This window comes from Triticum dicoccoides, chromosome 7B (assembly GCF_002162155.2).
Source record: "Triticum dicoccoides isolate Atlit2015 ecotype Zavitan chromosome 7B, WEW_v2.0, whole genome shotgun sequence".
Lineage (NCBI taxonomy): Eukaryota > Viridiplantae > Streptophyta > Magnoliopsida > Poales > Poaceae > Triticum > Triticum dicoccoides.
The window spans coordinates 180,773,117-180,798,618 of record NC_041393.1 but is presented as its reverse complement, the minus strand read 5'-3'; the positions used below and the strand labels follow the sequence as shown (position 1 = coordinate 180,798,618).

Sequence of the window (25,502 nt, the reverse complement as noted above, 5' to 3'; positions counted from 1 at the left end):
GATCTCTGCTTCGACAAGACGTGCCAAGGAAATTGCCTCGCTAAACGCGCTGAGGTGGGACAGTAAAACAATTCGAATAAAGGCTTGGATGTAGCATGACGCGCTACAAAATACGTTAGCAGATTAGATTTCTGTAAATATTATTCTCTCTATGATGGTATGTGGAACTTATTTTGCAGAGCCAGACACTATCCTTGTGTTCAACACCTTTTATGAAGTATTCGGAGGAGGAACCCGCCTTGCAATGCCGAAGACAACTTGCGTGCCGGACTCGTCGTCATTGAAGCCTAGTTCAGGGGCTACTGAGGGAGTCCAGGATTAGGGGGTGTCCGGATGGCCGGACTATGACCTTTGGCCGTACTCCCGGACTATGAAGATACAAGATTGAAGACTTCGTCCCGTGTCCGGATGGGACTTTCCTTAGCGTGGAAGGCAAGCTTGGCGATACGGATATGTAGATCTCCTCCCATTGTAACCGACTCTATGTAACCCTAGCCCTCTCCGGTGTCTATATAAACCGGAGGGTTTTAGTCCATAGGACGAACAACAATCATACCATAGGCTAGCTTCTAGGGTTTAGCCTCTCTAATCTCGTGGTAGATCTACTCTTGTACTACCCATATCATCAATATTAATCAAGCAGGAGTAGGGTTTTACCTCCATCGAGAGGGCCCGAACCTGGGTAAAAATATTGTGTCCCTTGTCTCCTGTTACCATCCGCCTAGACGCACAGTTCGGGACCCCCTACCCGAGATCCGCCGGTTTTGACACCGACAGGGACCATGTCCGTGGACTAACAAATGTTAGTTTTGCCAAAGATCGTGCTTGCAGTGCTTGTATCGAAGGAAAGCTACATGAGAAGGCTCACCCTCCCGCGACCATCATCTACTCGAAGAGGCCTTTGGAGCTTCTTCACATGGATCTCTTTGGGCCTCCATCCTTCGATAGTCTTGGGGGTATAAAGTATTGCTTGGTGATTGTGGATGATTATTCAAGATACACTTGGGTATATTTCTTCAAGAGGAAGAGTGAGACCCAACAAACCGTCATCGACTTTGCAAATGAAGCTCAACGTCAACACAATGCAAAGATCTTGACGATAAGAAGTGACAACGGCACCGAGTTCAAGAACTACACCTCGGATGAGTTTCTTAGTGATGAGGGGATCAAGCATCAATATTCCGCACCTTACACCCCTCAACAAAATGGTGTAGCGGAGAGGAAGAACCGGACTTTGATGGACGCGACAAGAACCATGATGGCAAGTTCAAGTCTCCATACAACTTTTGGGCCGAAGCCAAACAAGACTCCATATGAGATACTCACTGGCAACAATCCCAACCTCAAGTACTTCCGGGTGTTCGGGTGTAAGTGTTTCATTCTCAAGAAAGGTGTCCATCTGTCTAAATTTGAGGCTAGAGCTCATGAGGGCATATTTGTTGGTTATGCTACAAACTCTCATGCTTACCGTGTCCTCAACAAGTCCACTGGACTCATTGAGGAGACATGTAACGTGGAGTTTGATGAGAATAATGACTCCCAAGTGGAGAAAAGTGGTACTTGTGATGTAGCTGATGGAATCCCTCTCCAAGCCATAAGAAGAATGGGTTTTGTCTATATCCTACCCATTGAGGAACCCCTTGTGGCCGAAGGAGAAGGACAATGTTCTACTCAAGTGGAACCATCACCAATCCAAGACCCACACGCTTCCGAAGAACAAAGTGAAGGCCCTCAACCAAATGAACAAGATCAAGGGCAAGATAAACCTCAAGATGATGGTGAACCACCAAGTGATGCCCAAGGTCAAGTTCTTACCACCGAGCAAGTTCAAGATCAAGAACAAGCTCAAGATCAAGAACAAGCTCAAGATCAAGAACAAGCTCAAGACGATGCTCAAGATGATCAAGTTACCGCTCCTCAACTCTCTCTTGAGGAGGAATTGGAGCGTCATGCCGCCAAGATTGCGTTCAAGCTCACTACCAAAGATCATCTCATGAAGAATGTGCTTGGAAGCTTAAGAAAGGGGGTAAGCACTCGTAGACAATTAGCAAACTATTGTGAACATCACGCGTTTGTTTCTTGTGTTGAACCCCAAAAGGTCTATGAGGCGCTCGAGGATCCGGATTGGCTTAATGCCATGCATGAAGAACTCAACAACTTCGAGCACAACAAGGTGTGGAGATTGGTGCCAAGGCCACAGGAGAACCATAATGTTATTGGAACCAAGTGGATATTCAAGAACAAGAAAGATGCTCATGGGATTATTGTTTACAACAAGGCTCGTTTGGTAGCACAAGGCTACCCCCAAGTCGAGGGTATCGACTCTGGTGAAACCTTTGCTCCCATTGCACGCCTTGAATCTATTCGTTTGTTGATTGCTTATGCTTCTCATCATAACTTCAAGTTGCAACAAATGGATGTGAAGAGTGCTATTCTTAATGGTCCTATTAATGAGTTGGTGTATGTCAAACAACCCCTGGGGTTTGAGGATCCCGAATTCCCCAATCATGTGTACCAACTCGATAAGGCGCTATATGGCCTTAAACAAACCCCACGTGTGTGGTATGAGCACCTTACCGAGTCATTGCAAGATCGTGGGTTTCAAATTGGGAAAATCGACTCCACACTTTTTACTAAGAAGGTCAGAGGGGAGTTGTTTGTATGCCAACTATATGTTGATGATATTATCTTTGGTTCTCCTAACAAAGCTTTCAATGAGAAGTTTTCCGCTCTCATGACCTTGAAGTTCAAGATGTACATGATGGGAGAGTTGAAGTTCTTTCTCAGGTTCAAAATCAAAAAAAAGAGAGAGAAGGAACCTTCATCAACCAAGCCAAATACACTCAAGACATGCTCAAGAGATTCAAGCTAAGTGATGTCAAGCCAGCTTCTACTCCAATGCCCATCAAATGCCAACTTGACATTGATCCCAATGGTAAAGTGGTGGATCAAAAGGTATATCATTCTATGATTGGCTCCTTGCTTTAGCTTTGTGCATCTAGATCGGATATCATGTTGAGTGTGGGGATTTGTGCATGGTTTCAAGCCGCACCTAAGGAAAGCCACCATGTGGAGGTCAAGCGAATCTTTCGATATTTGGATCATACCCCAAAGTTTGGCTTATAGTACCCTAGAGGAGCAAACTTCAACCTTGTGGACTTTTCGGACTTGGATTGGGCAGGAGACATAGTGGATAGGAAGTCAACTTCCGGAGGGTGCCAATTTCTGGTTGCTCTTTGGTAAGTTGGTATTCTAAGAAGCAAAGTTGTGTGTGTATCTCCTCCATCGAGGCCGAGTATGTGGCCACCGGTAGTTGTTGTGCTCAACTTCTATGGATGGGGCAAACTTTAAAGGATTACGGTGTCATTTGTGACAAAGTGCCTATTTGGTGTGACAATGAAAGTGCCATCGAGATTTCTCTCAACCCGGTGTAACACTTCAAGACGAAGCATATTGAGATTCGGTATCACTTCATCCGGGATCACATTAGGCGAGGGGAGGTCAAGCTCAACTATGTCACCACTCATGATAACCTTGCAGATATTTTCACGAAGCCCTTGGATGAAGCAAGCGAGTTAAGGCATGAGCTAAATATCATTGATTGGAGCAATGTGGCTTCAACCTTTGCACACCCCACCATACTCATCGTGATTTCTTGTTTAGCTGTAGGCATGGACATAGGGGGAGTGTTGTTCTTTCAATGAACTCTCCCTCCCCCCCATTATGTAGAAATTGATCAACTCTTTCACATTCACCATTGTTGATGGTACTTGTGCTTCAAAGAAGAGTTTTTGCCATGGGCCCAGGGATAATTCTTCGTGGTGCCATACCAATTGACTCAAACATAGGTGGCTCCGGCCACCGCCCTCTCTTCTTGAGAGGTCTTGGTTCGTGCTTGGTCCTCGTTGTCCTTTTGCTTTCTTTTGGGCCGTGTTTGTGTTTAAGTTGCTTCTTTTGTGCTCTTTTGTGTGTCCGGTTGCTCGAAGTTTGTATTGCAAAGGCCGTGTTTTTCTGTTGTGTCGAAACTTGCACTTTCTTGGGTGTACGGTACTACCATGGCTCGCCACGGTATTACCGCTGGAGGTGGGTGGCATCTGTGCTTGCACAGCTACAACCACGGCATGGTACTACCGCTTCCACCGCGGCAGTAATTTTTGGTTGTCGCTGGTAGAGTAGTACTACCGCCCTGTGTGCGGTACTTCCGCCTGGGCGGTACTACCGCGATGATCCGCGGTACTGCCGCGCTGTCGTGAGCACGTGGGGGTTAAGAGCGGGTGGGGGGAGTTCTGACTCCCCCATACCCATTCATCTGTTCCCCTCACAGCGTCTCTCTCTCCTGCCCAAGAACGGCGCCGGAGGACCTCGTTGGATCTCCGTCTCCGGTCACTCTCCTCGCATTCCAACCGGTGGGATTGATCCCCACCTCGCCCTCTTGCCATGGAACTCGGTATCTCCCTTAGTCCCTCTCTCTTTGCCCCGTTGTTGTGCTTCTAGGTTTTGGGGGATGCATGTGTAGTTCTTGTGATTTTTGGCTAAATTATTGCAAGAGGAGATTGTTGGAGAGTGCTAGTGCAGTAGATATGCTATTTGGTGTGATACAACAACGTAGTTTTGATCAATGGTAGTACCGATTCATCTTCACGGATGTACTTAGATGCGTTTTGTGCCAGATCCGCCCCGTGCGGTACTACCGCCCTGCCTGGAGTGGTACTACCGCCCGTTGTGGGCCTCGTACGGTACTACCGCTCCCCTGGAGCGGTACTACCGCCGGGTGCGCGGAAGTAAAAAATTACTTCCGCCCTAAGCACGGTACTACCGCGCCAACCCGGTGCTGTACTACCCAATACTACTGCTTGACTCTATATTGTGTTGCTTTGTCTCACCTAATCTTATATCTACTTTGTTTCCTTTGGTTTTGGCCTTGGTCTTTGCAATGATCCTTCTCGCTTCTCTCATGTGTTTGTGTTGTGTGTCATAGGTGGTGGCTCCCGTTCCAATGCCAGGCGCTCGAATGCCAGCCGTGACACGAGCTCCAAGCGGCTTCGCAACCAAGAAGCTCTTGAGGGGTCCAGCGCCCCACAACGCAATGTCAAGACCACACCTACCAAGACCAAGGAGCCAACTATCGGCATGGATGAAATGCCTCAAGCAGAGTTTCTGATTCGACGAAAGCTCAACCCCTGCGTCAGGCCTAGGGAACTCAGCAGGGGGGATGACTTGTTTTGGACAAAGCAACAAAATCTCATCTTCCTAGATGTGATCAAGGCCAAGCAGAACATCTATGTGCCTGTTCAGTGGATTGACATGGAACATCTGAAGAAGAACTGGGCATATTTTGGTGAGCCTCTGGATTTGGTGGAGCAGTTTGGCATTGAGGGGATCCTCACGTTCCACCTTGACTTTGACCCGGAGATTATGGCTTAGTTCTTTGCTTCTATCCACTTCCACACGGATGAGAAGCGAACCATGACTTGGATGACAAATGGGAAGAGGATGACTGCTGAGTGGAAGGAGTTCATGGAGTTGTTGCATGTTCGTGATGAGGAGCTAGATGTGCCCGTTGATGTCCGCCCACATGCCAACCCCGAGTCTGCCAACAAGAACAAGCTTCAACCCTACCTTGTTGAGAAGAAATTACCCAATGACAAGAAGACTTTTGTGCTGAACCCGTTTCTTGACATCATGCACCAGATCTTCCGCAACTCTATTTTCCCTCACATAGGTGACAAGGACAAGGTGCATTCCTATCTTGTGGACATGATGCTCATTTGTGAGGAAGCGCATCTCCAACAACCTGAACCACTTGATGTCTCTCACATCATGTGGTGTGAGCTTCAGTTTGATGTGTTCCATCGTAAGGTGCCCATCTATGGACCTTATTTATTCCTCTTGATCTCGAAGACTTGGGAGAAGCTCTTTCTGGGTGAAGACTTTCTTGCTCCCAACTGGATTCGCCATGAGCCCATCAAGCTACGCCATAAGAACAAATGGGCTAACACCACTATCCGGGCTGAGGCTGAGGCTGCATGCATGGATGTTGGTGATGATGAGTTTGAGGAGGAGGAGGCTGAGGACAGTTCCAAGGGGTATGCACCTCCCTCTGCTGAGCCCTCTTGGGCTAGGAAGCTCAAGGCCAAGGTAAAGCCTCTGTTCTGCATGCAGGCCAAGGGGCAGTACCAGACCCACGTTGCTCAGAAGGAGATTCGCCAGCGCGACAAGAGGATCTTGAGGAAGCTTGGCAAGCATGTATCGAGTGGGTCTGAGAAGAACATCACTCCTGAGGCTGCCTGGATGACGAAGCAAGGCTATCAATGGGTTGAGTCAGATGAGGAGTTCATTCCTACTGCAGAGACAAATGAGGAGCTTGATGGGTGATCACATCAGTGGGAGCTACCACCTGTGTCGTAGGTGTCCTCTCTGCCTTTTTGGTGTCTCGATGCCAAAGGGGGAGTATAGGATTTGCGAGTCGTGTGTGTCTCTTTGCTTTTGTTTAGTTGAACATTCATTGCTTTGGTTTGTTGGTTTGTGTGCGTGTGTGTGTGAGACCAGGAGACTTATTCTATCATATGGTGTGATACATAGGCCCTCAAGCTTATCCTTTATTGTCTAGTATGTTTAGTAGATTGTGAGCTTATTTTATCTTGTGCCCTTTACTTCATGCTCACTTACTATACCTTGCCTCCATGCTTACTGTCGCTTAGTTTGTTGCAAGGATTGCCTTGTCTATAAAATATAGGGGGAATGTTGATCCTAGTATGTGTGTTGTGCAGTCGAAAGCATATCTATAGAGTGCACACGTCTAGGGGGAGCATGTCTATATTTTATAGATTTTGGGTTTGCTTATGTTCATTTTATATCCCTATGTGCAAATCCCGTATTGTCATCAATCCACCAAAAAGGGGGAGATTGTAAGGGCATATTTCTCCCCATGTGGTTTTGGTGATTGATGACGGTGCATATGGAGACTAATCGTGTGCATTGAGCATTTCAGATATCTCATGTCTAGGCACAAGACGATTCGATGCCCCTCGAAGCCTATCAAAGACGGCAGTTGTCTACATTTCTTTTCGGTGGATTTGAGTCGTAGGAAAGTCGTACTGTTAAGAGGGGGTCCGCATCGGAAAAGTTAGGTGGAATCAACACATACATATTTGTTCCTTTGCACCACCTTTCCTTTGCTTCATTGGAGCATCGTCCGTTTATCCTTGACTCTGCGAAATGAAGGCTTCAAAATGCTAGAGTGTCTGTGGCATGCGGTAGTACTGCTCAAGGGAGCAGTAGTACCGTAGGGGCTTGCGGTAGTACCGCTCAAGGTAGCAGTAGTACCGCAAGTACCAGCGGTAGTACTGCTCCTGGTGAGCGGTAGTATCGCTGCATCCAGCCATGACGCTGGTGCATGCGGAAGTACACGCGAAAGTAACTTTTTACTTCCGCCCCCGCGCGGTAGTACCCCGCATGCCCGTGCGATACTACCGCAAGGCAGGGCTCTGCTGGGCTGGAAAAAAGCACAGACCTAAACTCAGCGGAAGTAGTCACGGACGTAATTTATTTAGTCCATGCTTTTTCCAGCCTAGTAGAGCCCTACCTTGCGGTAGTACCGCAGGGGTGCGCAGTAGTACCGCTCTGACGGTCCTACCGCTCGTTGCCATGCGCAACAGGGCCTTGTCTGGTCACTACCGCGCAAGCGGTAGTACCGCGCCGTCCAGCGGTAGTACCGCAACCCCTTGCGGTAGTACCGCGTGTCGCAGGGTGAGTGAGGGGGTAACTGTTGAATCTTTTCCCCCGCTGTATAAAGGGGTCTTCTTCCCCAAGAAGACCATCTCTTCCCTCCCTAAGCTCCATTGTTGCTCAAAGTTCCATTTTCGCCTGATCTCTCTCCCTAGCCACTCAAACTTGTTGATTTTCTAGGGATTGGTTGAGAAGGCCCAGATCTACACTTCCACTAGGAGAAATTTGATTCCTCCCACTAATCCCTTATGGATTTTGTTACTCTTGGGTGTTTGAGCACCCTAGACGGTTGAGGTCACCGCGGAGCCATATTCCATTATGGTGAAGTTTCGTGGTGTCGTTGGAAGCCTCCAATTAAGTTGTGGAGATAGCCCCAACTTTCTTTGTAAAGGTTCGATCGCCGCCCCCCAAGGGCACCAATAGTGGAATCACGGCATCTTGAATTGTGTGAGGGCGTGAGGAGAATACGGTATCCCTAGTGGCTTCTTGGGAAGCATTGTGCCTCCACACCGCTCCAACAGAGACGTACTTCCTCTCAAAGGGAAGGAACTTCGGTAACACATCCTCGTCTCCACTGACTCCACTCTTGGTTATCTCTTACATTTACTTGTGCAAGCTTATATTGTGCTGTATTCCTTGCTTGCTTGTGTGCTTGTTGTTGCTGCATCATATAGGTTGCTCACCTAGTTGCATTTGTAGAAAACCTATCTTGATGCTAAGTCAACCATATCGATCCTTCCACACGCTGTACCTAGCACGACCCTACAGGCGTGACTAAGTACTACAGCAGTGACGCGATTTTTGTTACATGTGGTTTTCCTATCAGGGTTTTCAGTGTTTGCAATGGTTTTAATTGGTTTTTCTTTTTCTCTTGTTCCTTTTTTATTCGGTTTACATCGTTTCTTTCTTCGGGTTTCTTTGCGATCTTTCTTTTCCTTTATTATTTTTTAAATCAACACATGTCTATATTTTTCATACACATTATGGATTTTTCGTATACATAAGGAATATTTTTATATACATGATTAACATTTTTCAATTGCATGATTAACATTTTTCAAATAAATATTTTGATGTCTATTTTTCATACATTTAAAAAAATTATATGCATATTAAAAAAATTATACATGTTTAAAAAAATCAAATACATTATTACATTTTTCAAATACATGTTTTTGAATATATTTTCGAATATGTGTTAAACATTTTTAAAATGCAGATTGATTTTTTAATGGCACACATTAATTCTAAAACTATGCTAACATTTATTTAACCTTGTATAAACATTTTTTTAAAATTGTCGCGCACATATTTTGAAATTCATGAGCACTTTTTCAAATGTAACATCCATATTTTTTTCTCAATGGTACGGTATTTTCTGAATTGCAACAATAATTTTTACATTGGATAAACATATTTTTAAATGCGAAATAATTTTTTAAATGTTTGAACATTTTAAATGTGACACACATTTCTTTTAAATGCTATTAACATTTTTCTAAATTTATGCTAACAAAGTTTTTACACTGAGTTAACATTTTTCATATTTACAGTGAACATTTTTAAAAGTTCTTAAGTAAATTATCAAAATTATTTTTTGGAATATACGTAATTAGAATGTTTCAAAATATAAACAAAAAAAAGAACAAAACCAGTGAACTAACGCTACTAGGCTGGCCCATTTATGAAAAATGTGTGTTCATATAGCAGGACAAGAAAATGCGACCGAAAGTCCAGGGGAGAGAGGTACTTCTAAATTTGGTGATTCGTTTGCGAGGCAACGACCCATCTCCTATGTGTCGGTGGTGTAGGAGGACGCGACAGGGAAGGGTGGGGAAAAGGACGTCGTGGGGGAGGGCGGGGCACAAGCAACTCATCGGAGGAGCAGTATTGCCCTTGCCGAGGAAGCCAACACGAAGGAACTAAGAATAGGGAGCCGCCGAGAACCACCGGAACGAAACCCTCTCCAGAGCAACATGTTTTTATAAAAGCTCTCTAGAGCAACACGTGAAGTTGAAAGTGCTAGAAGGCAAGCCACGCAGTACCAGCACGGCCCTACACGTTTAACATTGTTTAAATACATGATTAACATTTTTCAAATATATGTTTTTGAATATGTGTTCAAAATTCGAATACACGTTCAAACATTTTCTGAATGATACAATCTTTTTCTAAAACTGTGAAAATATTTTTTACATTGTATAAACAGTTTAAAACAAATCATAAACATATTTTGAAACTCGTGAACACTTTCTAAATGTAACATGCATTTCTTGAATGGTATGATTTTTTTTCTGAATTACAAGAATAAATTTTGCATTGGACAAACATTTTTTTAATGTCACATACAATTTTTTTTGAAACGGTTGAACATTTTGTCTTCAAATGCTATAAACATTTTTCTAAATTTATGCTAACAAACTTTTTGCACTGCGTTGCATAGCACTATCTCACTATAAGGGAGACAAAAACGCACCCGGCTGGCCAGCCCAAAGAGTAAGTAAGCAGTACGCACCCATAAGCTGATCACACTGGTCCATTCACTCATTCCGGAGAGCCTCGACGCAGGAGAGGCCTATTCCTGGGAGCTTAGAGTTTGTATATATATGGATAACAAGACGCACTCAAGAAAAATGACACACGTGCACGTAGTTAGATATGGTTTTGTCAAAAAAAAATACTCCCTCTGTAAACTAATATAAAAGCGTAGTGATCTAAACGCTCTTATATTAGTTTACGGAGGGAGTACATAATTAGATATGGATTGTGCCAGAATCTTGCAAGTTTGTCAAACTCCACAGACTTTGGGCCACATGGTCAGGTGCTAGTATCACAGTTCGTCCACGCCGCCTCCACGGTTGAAAAATGTTAATGTCTGCACTCTGTAACAGCATAGCAGAAACCCGAAACAATTTGCAAGATTCTGCAAGCAATAAAAGGGGTTTAAACTCACTAGATCCATAAGAAGAGTGACATATACTGCAAATTGGTGTACATTATTCCAGAATAAGTAATTGTTTCGGTAATTTCAGAATCAGAGCAGATTCCCCTAAAAAAAGAATCAGAGCAGATTTATGCCATGCTTGCTTGCTCTTACTTTTCCTTCCTCTTTCGTGGCAAGACCATAATTTCTTGGATGGGCATATCACAGCATTTGCAAAATAAATGGTTCTTTAGTGTTATCAAGAAGGGGCATAGAATAAAAATGGTTTATTCTTCGGTATACCTGTTTCTAGTGACGCGGAGGAGCCTACTGTTGTTAAGAAACAAGAGAATGATGGAAAATATTCGAATATATGTACAAATAATTAAGCATGGTGATGATATATTAACATGCCACTATGTACTACTCCCTCCGTTTGAAATTACATATCTCGGAAATGGATGTATCTAGAACTAAAATACGTCTAGATACATCGATTTCTGTGACAAGTAATTCCGAACGGAGGGAGTACCTCCGTTCCTAAATATAAGGCTTTTTAGAGATTTCAATATGGACTACATACAAAGCAAAATGAGTGAATCTACACTCTAAAATATGTCTATATACATCCGTGTGTAGTTCATACTGAAATCTCTAAAGGGCATATATTTAGAAACGGAGGGAGTAGTATTCAAGCAATCTTCAACTCTTCTAATGATCGCCCATAGCAATAGATAGAATATATTTGTCAGATGTAAGTTTTCTCTTAATCATAACACCTTCCATGTCACTGCATATGCTACTTTAGAATATGCCTCAGTCAAAATTTTAAGGTTTCACCATCAATACAGAAAAGTATGCCAGTGTCTACAGCAGCAAATTAATGATCCTGTTTGTCCATTTTAAACAAGCGAATGGCTACACGTCAGTCAACTGAAAACGAATTTGTGCCTAGTCGATTTTTCCTGTTCTATGTGAACTGTTGGATCAAGATCCAATGGATCCTGCATCGCCTTCTAGCTCGAACCAATGTGCACTATTCATCTTCTTCCTTTGTTAGCCGCTGATCCAGCCCAGGCCAAACCGCATGTTCTATCTAAACCCATTGGATCAAGATCCAACGGATCCTCCACCGCCCGCGACCGCATCGCCACCCCGCCCTCCACTCGACCTCCCCCCACCGCGGTGCTTGCCGTCGCACCCGGCCATCCCTCTAAGCCCCGCCGACCTCCAGTTGCGGCGCCGGCAGCCCCTGCCCCCTAAGATAGAGACCGAGGCACTGCTTCCTCAATGAACTTGCACCCCCCACCCTTAAGATAGACAACGAGGCGCTACTTCCTCGGCGAATCGACGGGCTCGTTGCTCCGCACGCCTCCGCCGCTGTTGCTTCCTTCCTTTGGGAATGGACTTGTAATACTCTGTTTTACTTGGAGAAGCATACAGAAATTGAGGGCCTATGTGTAACCTTCAAGATCGTGTGTTCAAACCAACATGTATTGTGAGCGCGACAAAGAAAGGTTGTATATCAATGGAAATGTACTTAGTTGAAATTCGGGTGCTTATTGATAAAATTGTGTGCAGAAGCCTGCAGGTGTATCTGCACTGCAGAACCAAGTTGCAGTTGGCAGCTGACCAAACAAAATAGTTTTGCAGCAGTACAGTCTAGAGACTACGTGAAATGTATCCAGAATGACTTCATGAGAAATAAAAGCTATGAAATGGGATGGGAATATAATTTAGGTTGGCCTGGATGCGGTGAGTATCAAACTGCGGAAAGTACGGAGTTATTTTTAGGTTTATTCCTGGTATATCTCCTTCAGTTGCTGCTTGTTTTTATCAGATTACAGTATTCGGTAATGAGAGCCATGCAAAAAGTGAAAAAAGGAATATATTCTGTTGCATTACAGAACTAGATATCCAAATGCTGATCATTTATGCCTTTCATAAATGCGGTAAATATGCTGTCTTCTGCCGCGTGATGGAAATGGCTTGGAACCTATATACAATGCAAAGATAAGAACAAATTTGGGCCTATTCGTGGCATATTTCATCTGCTCTTGCAGTAAGAGTGGGCATGCATAGAATGCTAGGGACTTCAAAAGCAAATCGCCTTTATGTCATGTTGTAAGGCTCGAGTCCTCAAAATGTTTCAAAGATTCATGTTAAGTATCCCAAGATCTAGCTAGTGGTATTTTTTTTCAAAGTGAAATTAAATTTAACTTACATTCAAAAATCAAAACTAGAGAATTTAAACTCAACAGTCAACAAAGTGTCAACGTGGATATAAAGTTGGAGGAGGCAAAAAGATGGCGTATTCCTTGGCATATTATAGCCACCGTTGTACTCAAACTGTTACGTTAACTTGTTCGAACAGAGTTCATCACCAATCCTAATTCACGAGAAAAACGGCATCCCAATAATAGTACGGCATGTCGTCATTTAAAAAAGGATCTGTTCCCATTAACCATCTTCAAAACCGAAACACGTCGGGTGCGTTTGGTTGCAAGGGCGGTCATGAATGGGTTAGGATCGTTCAGAAAATAGACATGTTTGGTTATAAAGCACATGAATGGTTCGAGCCAAAAAAAGAGAATATGCCTTGAAGATGCTGAACCGTTCCACCCAACCAAATCGGTCGAATCAAATGGCCACCTTTTGCATGCATGACTATGTGAGTATGACTGGTGGTCCCGTCCTAAATAATTAGCTCACCACTTATATTCAGCCAAACACATGAATTGAATGGTTCAATCCCAAAAAAATTGAACGGTCCCAACCCATTCATACGATACCTTCAACCAAACGCATCCGTAGAGAACCAAAACAATCCGTTTATACTCGGTATATATATTACAACTGACCTTGTTATCTAGCTATTAGCATCTTCAGTAGTGAACCAAAGCGACAAGGAGAACCACCGGTATGGCTAACGTGGAGTGCTGCAAGCCTGCAACGCCTACCAGTCACAAATGTTGTTCGTGGCACGAAGCTCCGGCTCCTACAAGAATAGATGCAGTACTTGATACCACTGCTAGGTTCTTCATCTAACAGCATCTCAGAAATGCAGTTGATGTGTATCCAACTATCAGCAGTGCAGCGGTGAGGTGAGGTGGTATAATCCTGCAAAGTGTAGCCATGATTGATATCTTGCTGAGAGAGAGGCACAAAATCTTGCATGAAATTGGTGCCCACCTAAGAATGTGCCTTCCAGTATTAATTAACTCCATGTCTATGTCTATGAGTACTCATGCAAGCCTATGGGATGGGGATTAGGATGAGATAAGGAGAGGAATATGAAAGTTACTTTCTTGGCTGCTTCAAGTGGTACTATTGCTGCTTCTTGTCAGTGCCAGCCAGTGTTAGGAATCTGAAACGATTTGGGAATCCTATACTGCTGAAGGCCGGATGACGAATTCATACTGTCCATGTATATATGTGGTGCTGGGTCATAATTAAATTAGCTACAGGGTTTGCTGTGTCGATCGGCGAAGGAAGCCGAGGAACATGTTGCGGACTGAGTTTGATACCCACAAGTAGGCATGTCGATTTGCATTAGGTAAAGTGGCATTTCCTGAAGAACAGATTCAGATATGCTGCCTATTGGGACAACACTAGCCAAAGCATGGACTGATATGCTGCCTACTTTTTTCCATGTGAATTTTGTTTATTTTGCTTCGGAGCTTAGCCTTTGCACCCTCCCAAAATAATTAGGTAAAGGGTCATTAGTCCTATGATTAGTATTTTCACAGGGTGTCCTTCAAAACAGGTCTTTAATCAGTAAGGTAGCTTTTTTTCTCTTGAGGATACTTCTTTACTACTAGTACATCCTCATTTCATTTCCTTGGCATCAGATGCCAAATTCTGTCAGCCCACTCAAACCATATGCGAGTTATGCATGCATGCATGAAGATCGATCTCCCAGTTAACAGAAAATATATCTGATCTAAAGTTGAGAAAGGCGACGATACGCCGCGTCGTTTACCATCTCTTGAGCTGGACCTTGCCAATCGAATGCTTTGTGGAAAGTAAAAGAGGCTTCAAATCAACAAGTCAGTGATGTCATAGATTGCCTCCAAAATGTCTCAAGAACACGGTAGGTCTAGCGGCTACTTGTCGGAAGGTCAGTGTTTCATGGCAGTTTCGCTCACTTGAAGCACTACAAGGATGTCAAAGGCTATCATATTCAATAAACTAAACAAGAGAGATAGATTGAAACCTGTGAGAAGCCTGGAAATCAGACGGCTCTCATGTAAGTTAAAGATTTCACCATCATCACCATAAATCCATGATGCCATGTTGGAACTAAAAAAGGTAGTAGTTGAGACATATACTTTCTAGCCCTCCGATCTTCATCAGAGGGACAAGAAATTGCTGCACAGAAAGTAGACTTGCACCTCCCGTAGACAAGAGTATCTTCAGGGTATAAAGAGGAGATAGCAACCATATCCATGATGTGTTCTTTTGCACTGATAGTGGGGGAGAGGAAGAAAAGAAAATGCCATAAGACTCGGACCAGCAATAGCACAAATCAGGATTGCATTGTACTAGATGGCTCAAGAGACTGATTGGATCATGTCACTCAAATCTGCCTCAGGGGATGCAGTGTCATCCCATTTTATATTATCTAGAATTTCTTTCCCCAAGCCTTTTGGTTGTTATGAATCCTTTGATAAAACAGCTCCAGGGTAATAATGCTCTGTTGTTGTCGTTATATACCTTCCATCACAAGCTCACAACCAGGTGACATACGGTGCATGTGATTGTGACTTTCGCTCACTAACACAACATGGCTGAAATCGCTATCTGAAATCCCCAAAATTTTCTATCATTAAATTTACCGAGGTGTGGAGAAAAAGGCTTAGTCATCATTCTGCTAGAAAAGAAGTCACTTTTCATGATAAACCACATCCAAGGTGCCGAGCGCTGATAGGGTGGTACAAATAGTGGTTTACCCCCTCTCCCACCTGGCGTCGAAAGCGGGTGTCCGACTCCTTTTGAAGTGATCGCCAAAGCTCTTTGCCTAACCGCTGCCTCAAACATACAATCTTATTACCCACAATGCTAGATGATACCCTACGCGATGCTATCGGAATTCGTTACAATATATTTTGATGAGATTTAGTTGAAAGAAACATGGATATTTAGATCACTAATATGATAACTGAAACTGAAAATATACGTGATTTATTGTATAGTTATATTTTTGTTGAATATAGAGTAGCATAAAAGAACGGAAACAATGAGGCTTTTCCCTTGCGTGTTTTCATGTTTTAATACAATGAAAATAAGTTATTCAAGATATAGTATTTGAAACATGGATACTAGGGTGAAATAAAGAAGAGATCACATCTTGGTGAGCACAGACGCACTATGTTAGTAAAAATATTGTTATTATAAATGATGTTCTTTATGAGAAAGTATTTCTCTTTTCGAAAACAAATGAGAAAGTATCTCTGACCCACCGCAGGTTATCCACATGTATTCACAGCAGCAAAAACCTTCTAAACCTATGCATGTTATCTACATGTATACACACTGGTTACGCTCCACAGATGATAGAATAATAATTTGGGCTGGCTGGGCCATAATTGAGAGTTTGTTTTCTAAGGTGGAACATATTCCACTATCTTAGAAACTTTTTCCGAGAATATTATCCTGATGTTCTAAGGTGGAACAGCACCGCTAGAAATGCAATTCTCTTATTACACCGAACAACCACTTTCAAGTCAGTGTTATTTTTCCTTGAAATAAATCGAGCAGAAAAACTTGGTAAGTAGCAAACTCACACCAAGCTAGACCTCTTTAGAGATTGCAATTCGGATATATTTGTCGATGCAGGATGGCTTTCATGATGACCACCTTGCTAACCATTGAGGAAACCCTCTATTGGTTGTGAGGGCAGCCCTTCCTGGTGCATGAGAATATCCAATCACATATTCCCCCAGGTGAAAAGTCACCCTGCCGAAAAGTTGAAAGAGCCCTCCCTCTCTCTGTGTGGTCTATGGACCCTAAGATTTGCACTGTTTTCCTTTTACTGACATATATTGATGCTGACAGGATTAAGCCATCCTAGTCCTAAGGCCTATAGGGCACTCAAAATTGCTCTCAGTTAAGATGAGTAGTAAAGCTTTTTTCAACATCCTTTATTAAGTGCTTTCTCGAAACATCCTTTATCTATACCTTTTACCTACCAAAAGTTACATTGCCAACCAGTTACTCTTAGCATTATTGCTCCTAACTGCAATCCAAGTAAACAAGCTGAATCTGTAAAACATGAACCACGCGGATCTTATATACTCATTTGTTCTTCACATGTTCATTTGCGGTGAAATATATCCTGATCGGAAAAAATTATGGTCTGCCTAATATTTGGCTGTTTACCAAATTTGTCATTTGCTCCAGAATCTAGGTAAGAAAAGGCAGCTGATCATGGACAAGATATATAAAGATATTAAAGGTATATCAGAGAAATTCTAGGAGAGATAGACACAATCTTCTGTTGGGGAAATTAGAAGCAGTTGTTGCTTAATTAACACCAAGGATTTAGCTTTTGCTGTCCACCCTCTGACGACCACCCTACTAAACGGCTTTGTCGAAATAGCAGGATATCATTTTAAAGTTGCAAAGCAGAGTTATCATCTTCTTTCTGGAATACACTTTAAAATTCCATTGTCAATAATTTGTTTAAAAGGATTCCGACCCTTCATTTTCAACTAAAAGCAAAGCTGTGTGTGTTTAATTTTATAATCCGCTTAGGGTGCATCTTAGGAGAGGACATCCTGGCAGCTGAGCTGTGCATTTGAGTCCCTTCTCGGAAATCTGATAAAACTGGAATGAGACAAACAAGATTAGCATGGCCCATGCCCAGGAATAACCTGCACATATCAAGAAAAAAAGTATGCATTTGACTGATGTGATAAGATTCATAGAATCTTCCATTATGGAGAAAAAATGGCAGACTTAACAGTCGACAAATACGGAAGAATATCACAGATTAAATTAAGGATATTAAGTATCAATTGTTTAGCTGGGTTACTGATTAATTGGATTTTATTTTCGATAAACTTTGCAATGAATGTCACTTTACAAACATTTTGTGCTCACATATGATGTGGAAAAAAAATCATTTATCAAATAATTTGGTGCGGACTTGAACAATGTTCCAAATTATTATATTGAAATAGCCGTCTTCTAACTTCTTTCCAAACAGGGCACTGTAGGGTGTTTGATGAAGTTCTAACTTATCAGGAAATGTAGAAGCCAGATACCTAATTGTAATATGGCATGTTATAAGCAATAGTCACATGAGGTGTGTACTAGTCCATTAAAATCATAATAGCACTTCTAATAGTTATAAATGTTCAACAAATACAGATAAGATTGGCACGACATGTATAAAACGTGGCATAAATTTGACACCTAAATTTGCTGCACACGCAGAATAACAACGAAGGAAAGAAAATTTATGTTATATATGTAGTACTCCGAAATCTATTACTGTTTACAACAAATTTAGTACCTTAATACCGGGGGGATTTCTCACCTTCAATGCACCGACCACAATTTGCTTCTGTTTGAGCCAGACAAACAGAGCATCACCACAATCAAGATTATCCTCTTCTGTTTCAAAGTCATGCCAAGTTTTAAAATCAACTTTGCCAAAAGCAGGGTGGTGGCTATGGGCTTAGACGGCGACGAAGGGCTGCAATCACCAACCTTCTCAACTGCAAACTTACTGCTTTCCCAATCATGTATCTCGGTCAGTTTAACTTCTTGAAAACAAGTTCGAATGTACTACATAGAAGCTACTGCAATGAAAGAGTTATCCAATGACGACCTTGGGCAGTGCTAGTGACTTTAGTCCCACTACGGATATGGGAGGAGGCTAGGAGCTCCTTATAAGGGAGAGTGCCACACTCCCTTCAAGCCGGTCTTTTGAGATGTTGTGGGCTCTCCGCTTGTAGTGGAGTGTCCGACAGGGACGAAGCTAGAAAAAAAGCTTGATGGGGTCATATCCATGGCAATGGGGTCATCTTCTATAAATCAAAAATGATTAATACTAAGTAAATGAAGGATTTAGTAATTTCATTGGGGTCAATTGACCCCAATGCCTACATGCAAGCTCCGTCCCAGGTGTCCGATGCGCACCGGAAACGTCCGAACATATGCCGATGGACCGGGAGCTGGGCCTAGGCTGCTAACAAGTGGTATCAGAGCTGGGCCCCACACCACCCTAAGGGAGGCTTCCCTAGGGGGGTGGGGTGCCAGGAACCTGACCTTGGACAGTGCTAGTGACTTTAGTCCCACCACGGATATGGGAGGAGGCTAGGAGCTCCTTATAAGGGAGAATGGCACACTCCCTTCAGGCCGGTCTTTTGGGATGTAGTGGGCTCTCCGCTTGTAGTGGAGTGTCCGATGCGCACCGGAAACGTCCAAACATATGCCGATGGACTCGGAGCTGGGCCTACGCTGCTAACACAAACGGGTCCCAAACGTAGGAAAAGATGGTGACACTTTTTATAGCGATTCTGAGTTTGAGCATGAGCTATGGAGAGCTTACATAATTTTTAGCGATAGCCTCCACAACGATTTTGATGATCCATATTCTGCAGAGATTCCAACGCGATGGAGTCCATGCAAATTCGGCTATAGGAGTAATTAAGAAGGGTAGGATCCAGCTTCCAGCAAGAGTCCAGGAACATACAAGAATATCTAATGAGTCATGGTAAAAGTAGAAGAGTCCTGAGTACAATAGCAATTTTGTAATAGTCCCGGTTGTCACTAGCTGGAATTACTATGCAGTGAATAATAGCCAACCTATAAGGTCTACCTCGACGGCCTAAAAGTAGAAGAGGCAACAGATTTGTGCAAGGGCCTTGGTTCTCAGGATATGGGAGATGACAGCTAGTGGGTAAATTTTTACCAACATTGACGGCAAAGTCAATAGAGGGGCTTAATTCCGCAGTTGTGCATAAGCTATGCCTCTTTTCAGCTTATGGCATTCTGGGTCCGTAAGTCATCCCATGAGCTGAAAATAAGGGACCCCTGCACGTTTGAAGGTAAGAAATTTGTGCACTGTAGTTGAACTATTTCCTGTAAAAATCCTTCGAATCTAGAAAAAAAATTACGTAGCTCATATTTACAACTACTCCTATGTTAGCTTGCAAAAACGTCTTACATTATGAGATGGAGGGAGTAGCTTTTAAACTAAACAGATTGAACAGTCTAAGCATAAAATACAGTCCTAATCGCCACTAAAGTACATGCATGAATCACATGAGACGGTACAATTTTCGGCTTAGTAGTAGCATAGCGATCTCTTATTTGTCGGTGGTTATTTTCGCAACCACATGCAATTTGATTCAATGGATATTTGTAGAAATTTTGGATGGTTATAATCCTTAGAAAATTTTCCTACAATGGTTGTTTGATTCATAGGATTGAATCATATAGGAATTTTGCAGAAGCATTCCTTTATACTATACCACATTCCATAAAAAAAATAGCATCCACTCAAATCTCTTGAAAAGAACACTTTTTTCGAGAAAGGAATGATTTTTTTTTCCTGTGATGCAATCAAACAAACCAAAATAATGTATTAGGATTCAAAAATGAGCACGACACTGCAATCCTATAAAATCCATATTCCTACGTTTTCAGAATTCCGTGAATCAAAAGAGGCACTGAAATGGCCAGTGAACCGAGTGGCATGTGCCCAGCTCCTTTTCCCGTGGGCCCGTTTCTTCATCCTCTGCGGGACACATTTCTTTTGCACTAGAGCCATGCACGACACTAACAGCCTCCACCATCGTCGTGGCTGGTCCAATGGAGTGAGTGATCCACCAATCCATCCGTCCTATAAAACACGTCCCTCCCACCATCCCTCCCCTCTCTCAACTGGGGAGCTAACAGAGACGGAGAATCCATCCAACCAACCCAACCCAAGGCACCAACACACACTACGCCCAACTGGTGATCACCAATTGACAGGAGCTAGCTAGCATAAACCCCCACATGAGCAACAGCTAATTCCCCAGTCTCCTTCAGCCCTCCCTCTCATAGATTCTAGTTCCAAATTCTCCTCCAATGGACGCTACCGGCGCACACTCGCATGCAGCTCGTATAAGTACGCCATACCCCATGGCTTCCTTTGAGACACCCGCACACCGGTGCCACCACCACAGCTGCGGCGAGCTGCACTGCTGCGCCCTGAGGCCGCCAATGGTGAAGTTCTCCAAGCAGTTCGAGGGCCAGCTCGTGCCGGAGTGGAAGGAGGCCTTCGTCGACTACTGGCTGCTCAAGAAGGACATCAAGAAGCTGCAGGCCGCTGCCGGCGCCGAGGCGGCGCCACTGCAGTCACAGTTCCAGGCGCCCGTGGCTGCCAGTCACTGGGTGATGAGGCTCCCGTTCCTCAACCCCCATGGCCACCACAAGGAGCACGGCGCCATACAGGTATGCAGCGCACATGTACAGCCTCGTGCAAACTATTTTCCAAGTGAGATGGTCGACTGAGATGAGGTTCGTATGTTCCGTTGGTACGCGCGCAATGCAGGTGCACAGAAAGCTGGCGAGCGGCGGCAACCACGGCGCGGTGGCCGGAGAGGTGTACGAGACGGAGGTTCTGGACACGGCAGGGTTCGCCGGGGCGGAGGCGGAGGAGGCGAGGGCCTTCTTCCAGAGGCTGGACGAGCAGCTGAACAAGGTGAACCAGTTCTACGAGAGGAAGGAAGGGGAGTTCCTGGAGCGTGGCGAGTGCCTCAGGCGGCAGCAGCAGATCCTGGTCGAGCTCAAGGCCGCCGTCACCGAGGCACGGCGTCGCGGGGGCTCGTCGGCGGCGGGGAGCGCCGACCCGGAGGACCCGTCCGTGTCTTGCTCTATCCTGCATGGTGAGTGTACATACATACATAAATGCATGCCACTATATGTGCTAGATATGCTTGTTAATTAAGCCAGTTGAGGGTAAAAGCTGATTAGCTAGGCCAGCTGCTGCTGTCTAGCTGGTCTTGAACTATGCATAAATAAGACTGGCTGGGAAGGGAAAAATAGAAGAGGCAATCCTGGTTGGCGTATCCAGATTAGTCCAGTAGTTGTTGAGCTTGGCGTGCAATTGAAAGGCATATTTAGGTTCATCGGTGAGATACCCTTAGTATAGGTGAGATCCTTCTTCAAGCCATGAGCTAGTTATTCATTGTTAGTCTTCTATGAGCATACAAGGAATTGAATGGTGTCATACCAACTCATTCCACAAAAGGATGAGTGGATAACACCCATTCCCCATCACATATACACCCCATGAGTGAGTTCTTCGAGCTTCGAAGTCGCATAGAAATTGATTTGTGGCTTGCCACCAAAATTGCAGGAGATCAATCCCTCAGGGGCATTACAGAGCAAGAACACGAAAGTCAAGAAAAGCTCGCCGACGATGCTACGGCAAAGAACACTGATGAAGGGGAGGACCATCTTCCCATCTCCGAAGGTCTGGGTGACTCGGGAAGGATTGAGAAGCCGAGAGAAGAAGCTGCCAACAAGCTGAGGACATTCTCAGGGAGGGCGGTCACTTGCCAGGGCAGGAGCGTGAGGATCAACATTCCGGTCACCACACCATCAAGGACCGTGTTCGCCATCCGTGAACTTTTGTTCGATGACATGCTAAGCCAGTCAAGGAAGACTGGGGGAAATGGTGGCGATGGTGGTGAGAAGTTGAGCATCAACAAGAAAAAGGTGCACCAGGCAGAGAAGATGATCAGAGGAGCCCTGGTTGAGCTGTACAAGGGCTTGGGGTACCTCAAGACGTATCGGTAGGTATAGCTGATGGCATGGTATGTTGTCCTGCTTTGTGTGCCGAGTGGGTACTGACAGGGAAAGCACTCTTGTTGCAGGAGCTTGAACATGCTGGCTTTTGTTAAGATTTTGAAGAAATTTGACAAGGTTCCTGCCAATGCCTCTTTCCTTATCCCATTGCCTGAAAATTATCACATATAAGCAATGCTGAACAAACCAAATATTTTTTCGCTTTGCAGGTTACAGCAAAGGAAGTGCAGACAATTTACCTGAAAGTAGTGGAGAGCTCCTACTTTAATAGCTCCGACAAGGTATTTTCCAATCATACAGCACACTTGAGAAGATCTGAAGCATTTCAGTCTACAAAAACTCCAAAGGTTCCGAGTTCTGACTGAAAACTTCCTCGTAATAGGCAATCAGGCTAACGGACGATGTCGAGGAGCTGTTTGTGAGACATTTCGCAAGCGGTGACAAAAGGAAAGCAATGAAATACCTGAAGCCAAATCAGAAAGAAGAATCACATGCTACCACATTTTTCATAGGTAATAGTTGTTTATAAGCTTTGCATTCCTTCCAATTCTATGATAAAGATAATTTCGGAATCCTTATGCACTACTGTCAAATTTTCAGGACTATTCACTGGTGGCTTTGTAGCACTATTTATCGGTTACTGTATCATGGCGCACATAGCTGGGATGTACACTCATCAGTCAAACAAGGTCTACATGTCAACATCCTACCCTGTCCTTAGGTAAGCACCCAACATGTCAGTTCAATTGCTACTATACTCTTATAAGAAACAAAAGGTGTTAAAACTCAATGATCGAGTACTGACATTAAACGATCCCAATCTGCAGCATGTTCAGCCTCTTCTTCCTGCATCTCTTCCTCTATGGATGCAACATCTTCATGTGGAGAAAGACACGCATAAACTACGCATTCATATTCGAATTTGCACCTACGAAAGAGCTCAAGTATCGTGATGTGTTCTTGATATGCACTACCTCCATGACGATTGTTGTTGGTGTCATGTTTGCACACCTGACACTCATTGTCAAAGGGTATTCTTCAAGTACAGTCCAAGCAGTCCCAGGGTGCCTTCTTCTGGTATGCTATATTCAACGTTACATATGTAATGTTTATTGTCAATGTTGCTATACCCATATGAGGCTGATGCTTCTGTTTATTCAGGTGTTCTTATTAGTATTGGTCTGCCCTTTCAAAATCATTTACCGATCAAGTCGTTATCGTTTCCTAATAGTGATCAGAAACATCATTCTAACACCCTTTTACAAGGTACTTTGCTATAGCTGAAGAGCATTTTTTTTTTAAATGAGTGGACGGAGTCCTATCAAACTCCATACAAAAAAAGAAGCTAAATTCATGTTTATATGCAGGTTGTCATGGTTGATTTCTTCATGGCTGATCAGCTTTGTAGCCAGGTAATCAAATAATAGAAGCTAAATGTTTGTCAAGTTCAGCTGTGCTAGCTTAAACCAAAATGCTCAGTAGGGTCCATTTACAACATGAACTGATCAGCATCAATAATTGCTTTTGCCAACATGGATGTTTGTTTTAGTTACTATTTACTACTCTCTCCGTTCACTATTATAAGATGTTTTGGATATTTCAATATGGACTACATACGGACTGAAATGAGTGAACAAACACACTAAAATGCGTCTATATACATCCAATTCAGAAGAAAGTTAGAGCATCTTATAATAGTGAACAGAGGGAGTACATACTACTACAGTGTAGCGTGTAGAGAAGCAATGATGGTGTTTAATTTCGAATGACTAATAAAGTAATGATTTGCTGGAAAATAGGTACCGCTGCTTAGAACCCTGGAATACCTGGCATGTTATTACATAACCAGCAGCTATAAGACACAAGACTATGGATACTGCACAAGAGTGAAACATTTTAGAGATTTGGCTTATGCAGTATCCTTCCTGCCCTACTACTGGAGAGCCATGCAGGTATACAAGATTGAACATGACTTGCCACATCACAATGTCTATTCTTCAGACTTCTTATAGGTACTAATGCTCTTTCTTATTATTACGGTTGTCCTGACAGTGTGCAAGGAGGTGGTTTGACGAAGGGGACATAAACCACATTGTCAACCTTGGGAAGTACGTGTCAGCAATGCTTGCTGCAGGAACAAAAGTGGCATATGAGAATGATAACAGTGCTGGATGGCTATCACTTGTCGTCATCGTGTCAAGTGTCGCCACTATCTACCAACTGTACTGGGACTTTGTCAAGGACTGGGGTCTTCTACAGTTCAACTCCAAGAACCCTTGGCTTCGTAACGATCTGATACTTAAACAAAAATACATTTATTTCATATCCATGGTATGTTCTCTAAAATAATTAAGGTTTGCATCGAAAAATTGCGAGCGAAGATAAATTGCATGTACTTACAGAGAGCCTGACATTTTACAGGGTTTGAACCTTCTTTTGAGGCTTGCTTGGCTTCAAACTGTCATCCACCCTAACATTGGAAGCCTGGATTCTAGAGTTACTCTGTTCTTTTTGGCAGCTCTTGAGGTGATTCGACGGGGCCTTTGGAACTTCTACAGGTAAAGTTTTTGCCAGTGAATCCTAAGTCTTGAATTTTTCATTGTGATGGATATACAAGCCTGAATTTACACTAAAAGAACATTACCAAAAACTTCTCTGTCAGGCTGGAGAACGAACACCTAAACAATGCAGGGAAGTTCAGAGCTGTGAAGGTTGTTCCACTTCCTTTTCATGAAGTCGAAGAGGACTAACAGCATGAGGCGTCATTGCAGCACGCTCTAGGATTGCAGAACTCCCAAACAGTTCAGATGTAACACCAACTAATGTTAGAAAGCATGCACTACACTACTATAATTCAATTCATTTTTTGGTGTGACAAATAAAGCGCATTCAAATGTACCGTTTGGAGAGAAGTGATATGCAAATAATAACACTATATACATAGAGCACATAAGTTCCAACTGGTTTTCCATGTAAGAATTGGTACTGGTATAATGTAAACTGAAGTCAGATCACTTCATGAGATCCAAGTACTCGAAAA

The 25,502-nt window shown here is 43.4% G+C and overlaps 1 protein-coding gene and 1 non-coding gene across 2 annotated transcripts; both read left to right on the top strand.

The window, feature by feature from the left end:
* The first annotated feature begins 17,454 nt into the window (after positions 1-17,454).
* Positions 17,455-17,557, top strand: LOC119342327. The gene has a single exon (XR_005165532.1). It is a non-coding gene; the product is annotated as a U6 spliceosomal RNA (small nuclear RNA).
* A 3,009-nt stretch (positions 17,558-20,566) lies between these two features.
* Positions 20,567-25,492, top strand: LOC119337488 (phosphate transporter PHO1-3-like). Its single transcript, XM_037609650.1, has 14 exons — positions 20,567-21,103; positions 21,204-21,537; positions 22,011-22,449; positions 22,531-22,579; positions 22,672-22,743; positions 22,845-22,974; positions 23,063-23,183; positions 23,290-23,539; positions 23,624-23,728; positions 23,830-23,874; positions 24,262-24,414; positions 24,515-24,793; positions 24,884-25,020; positions 25,125-25,492. The coding sequence occupies exons 1-14, from the start codon at positions 20,738-20,740 to the stop codon at positions 25,210-25,212; spliced, it is 2,568 nt and encodes an 855-aa protein (XP_037465547.1). The 5' UTR covers positions 20,567-20,737; the 3' UTR covers positions 25,213-25,492.
* The last annotated feature ends 10 nt before the right edge of the window (positions 25,493-25,502 follow it).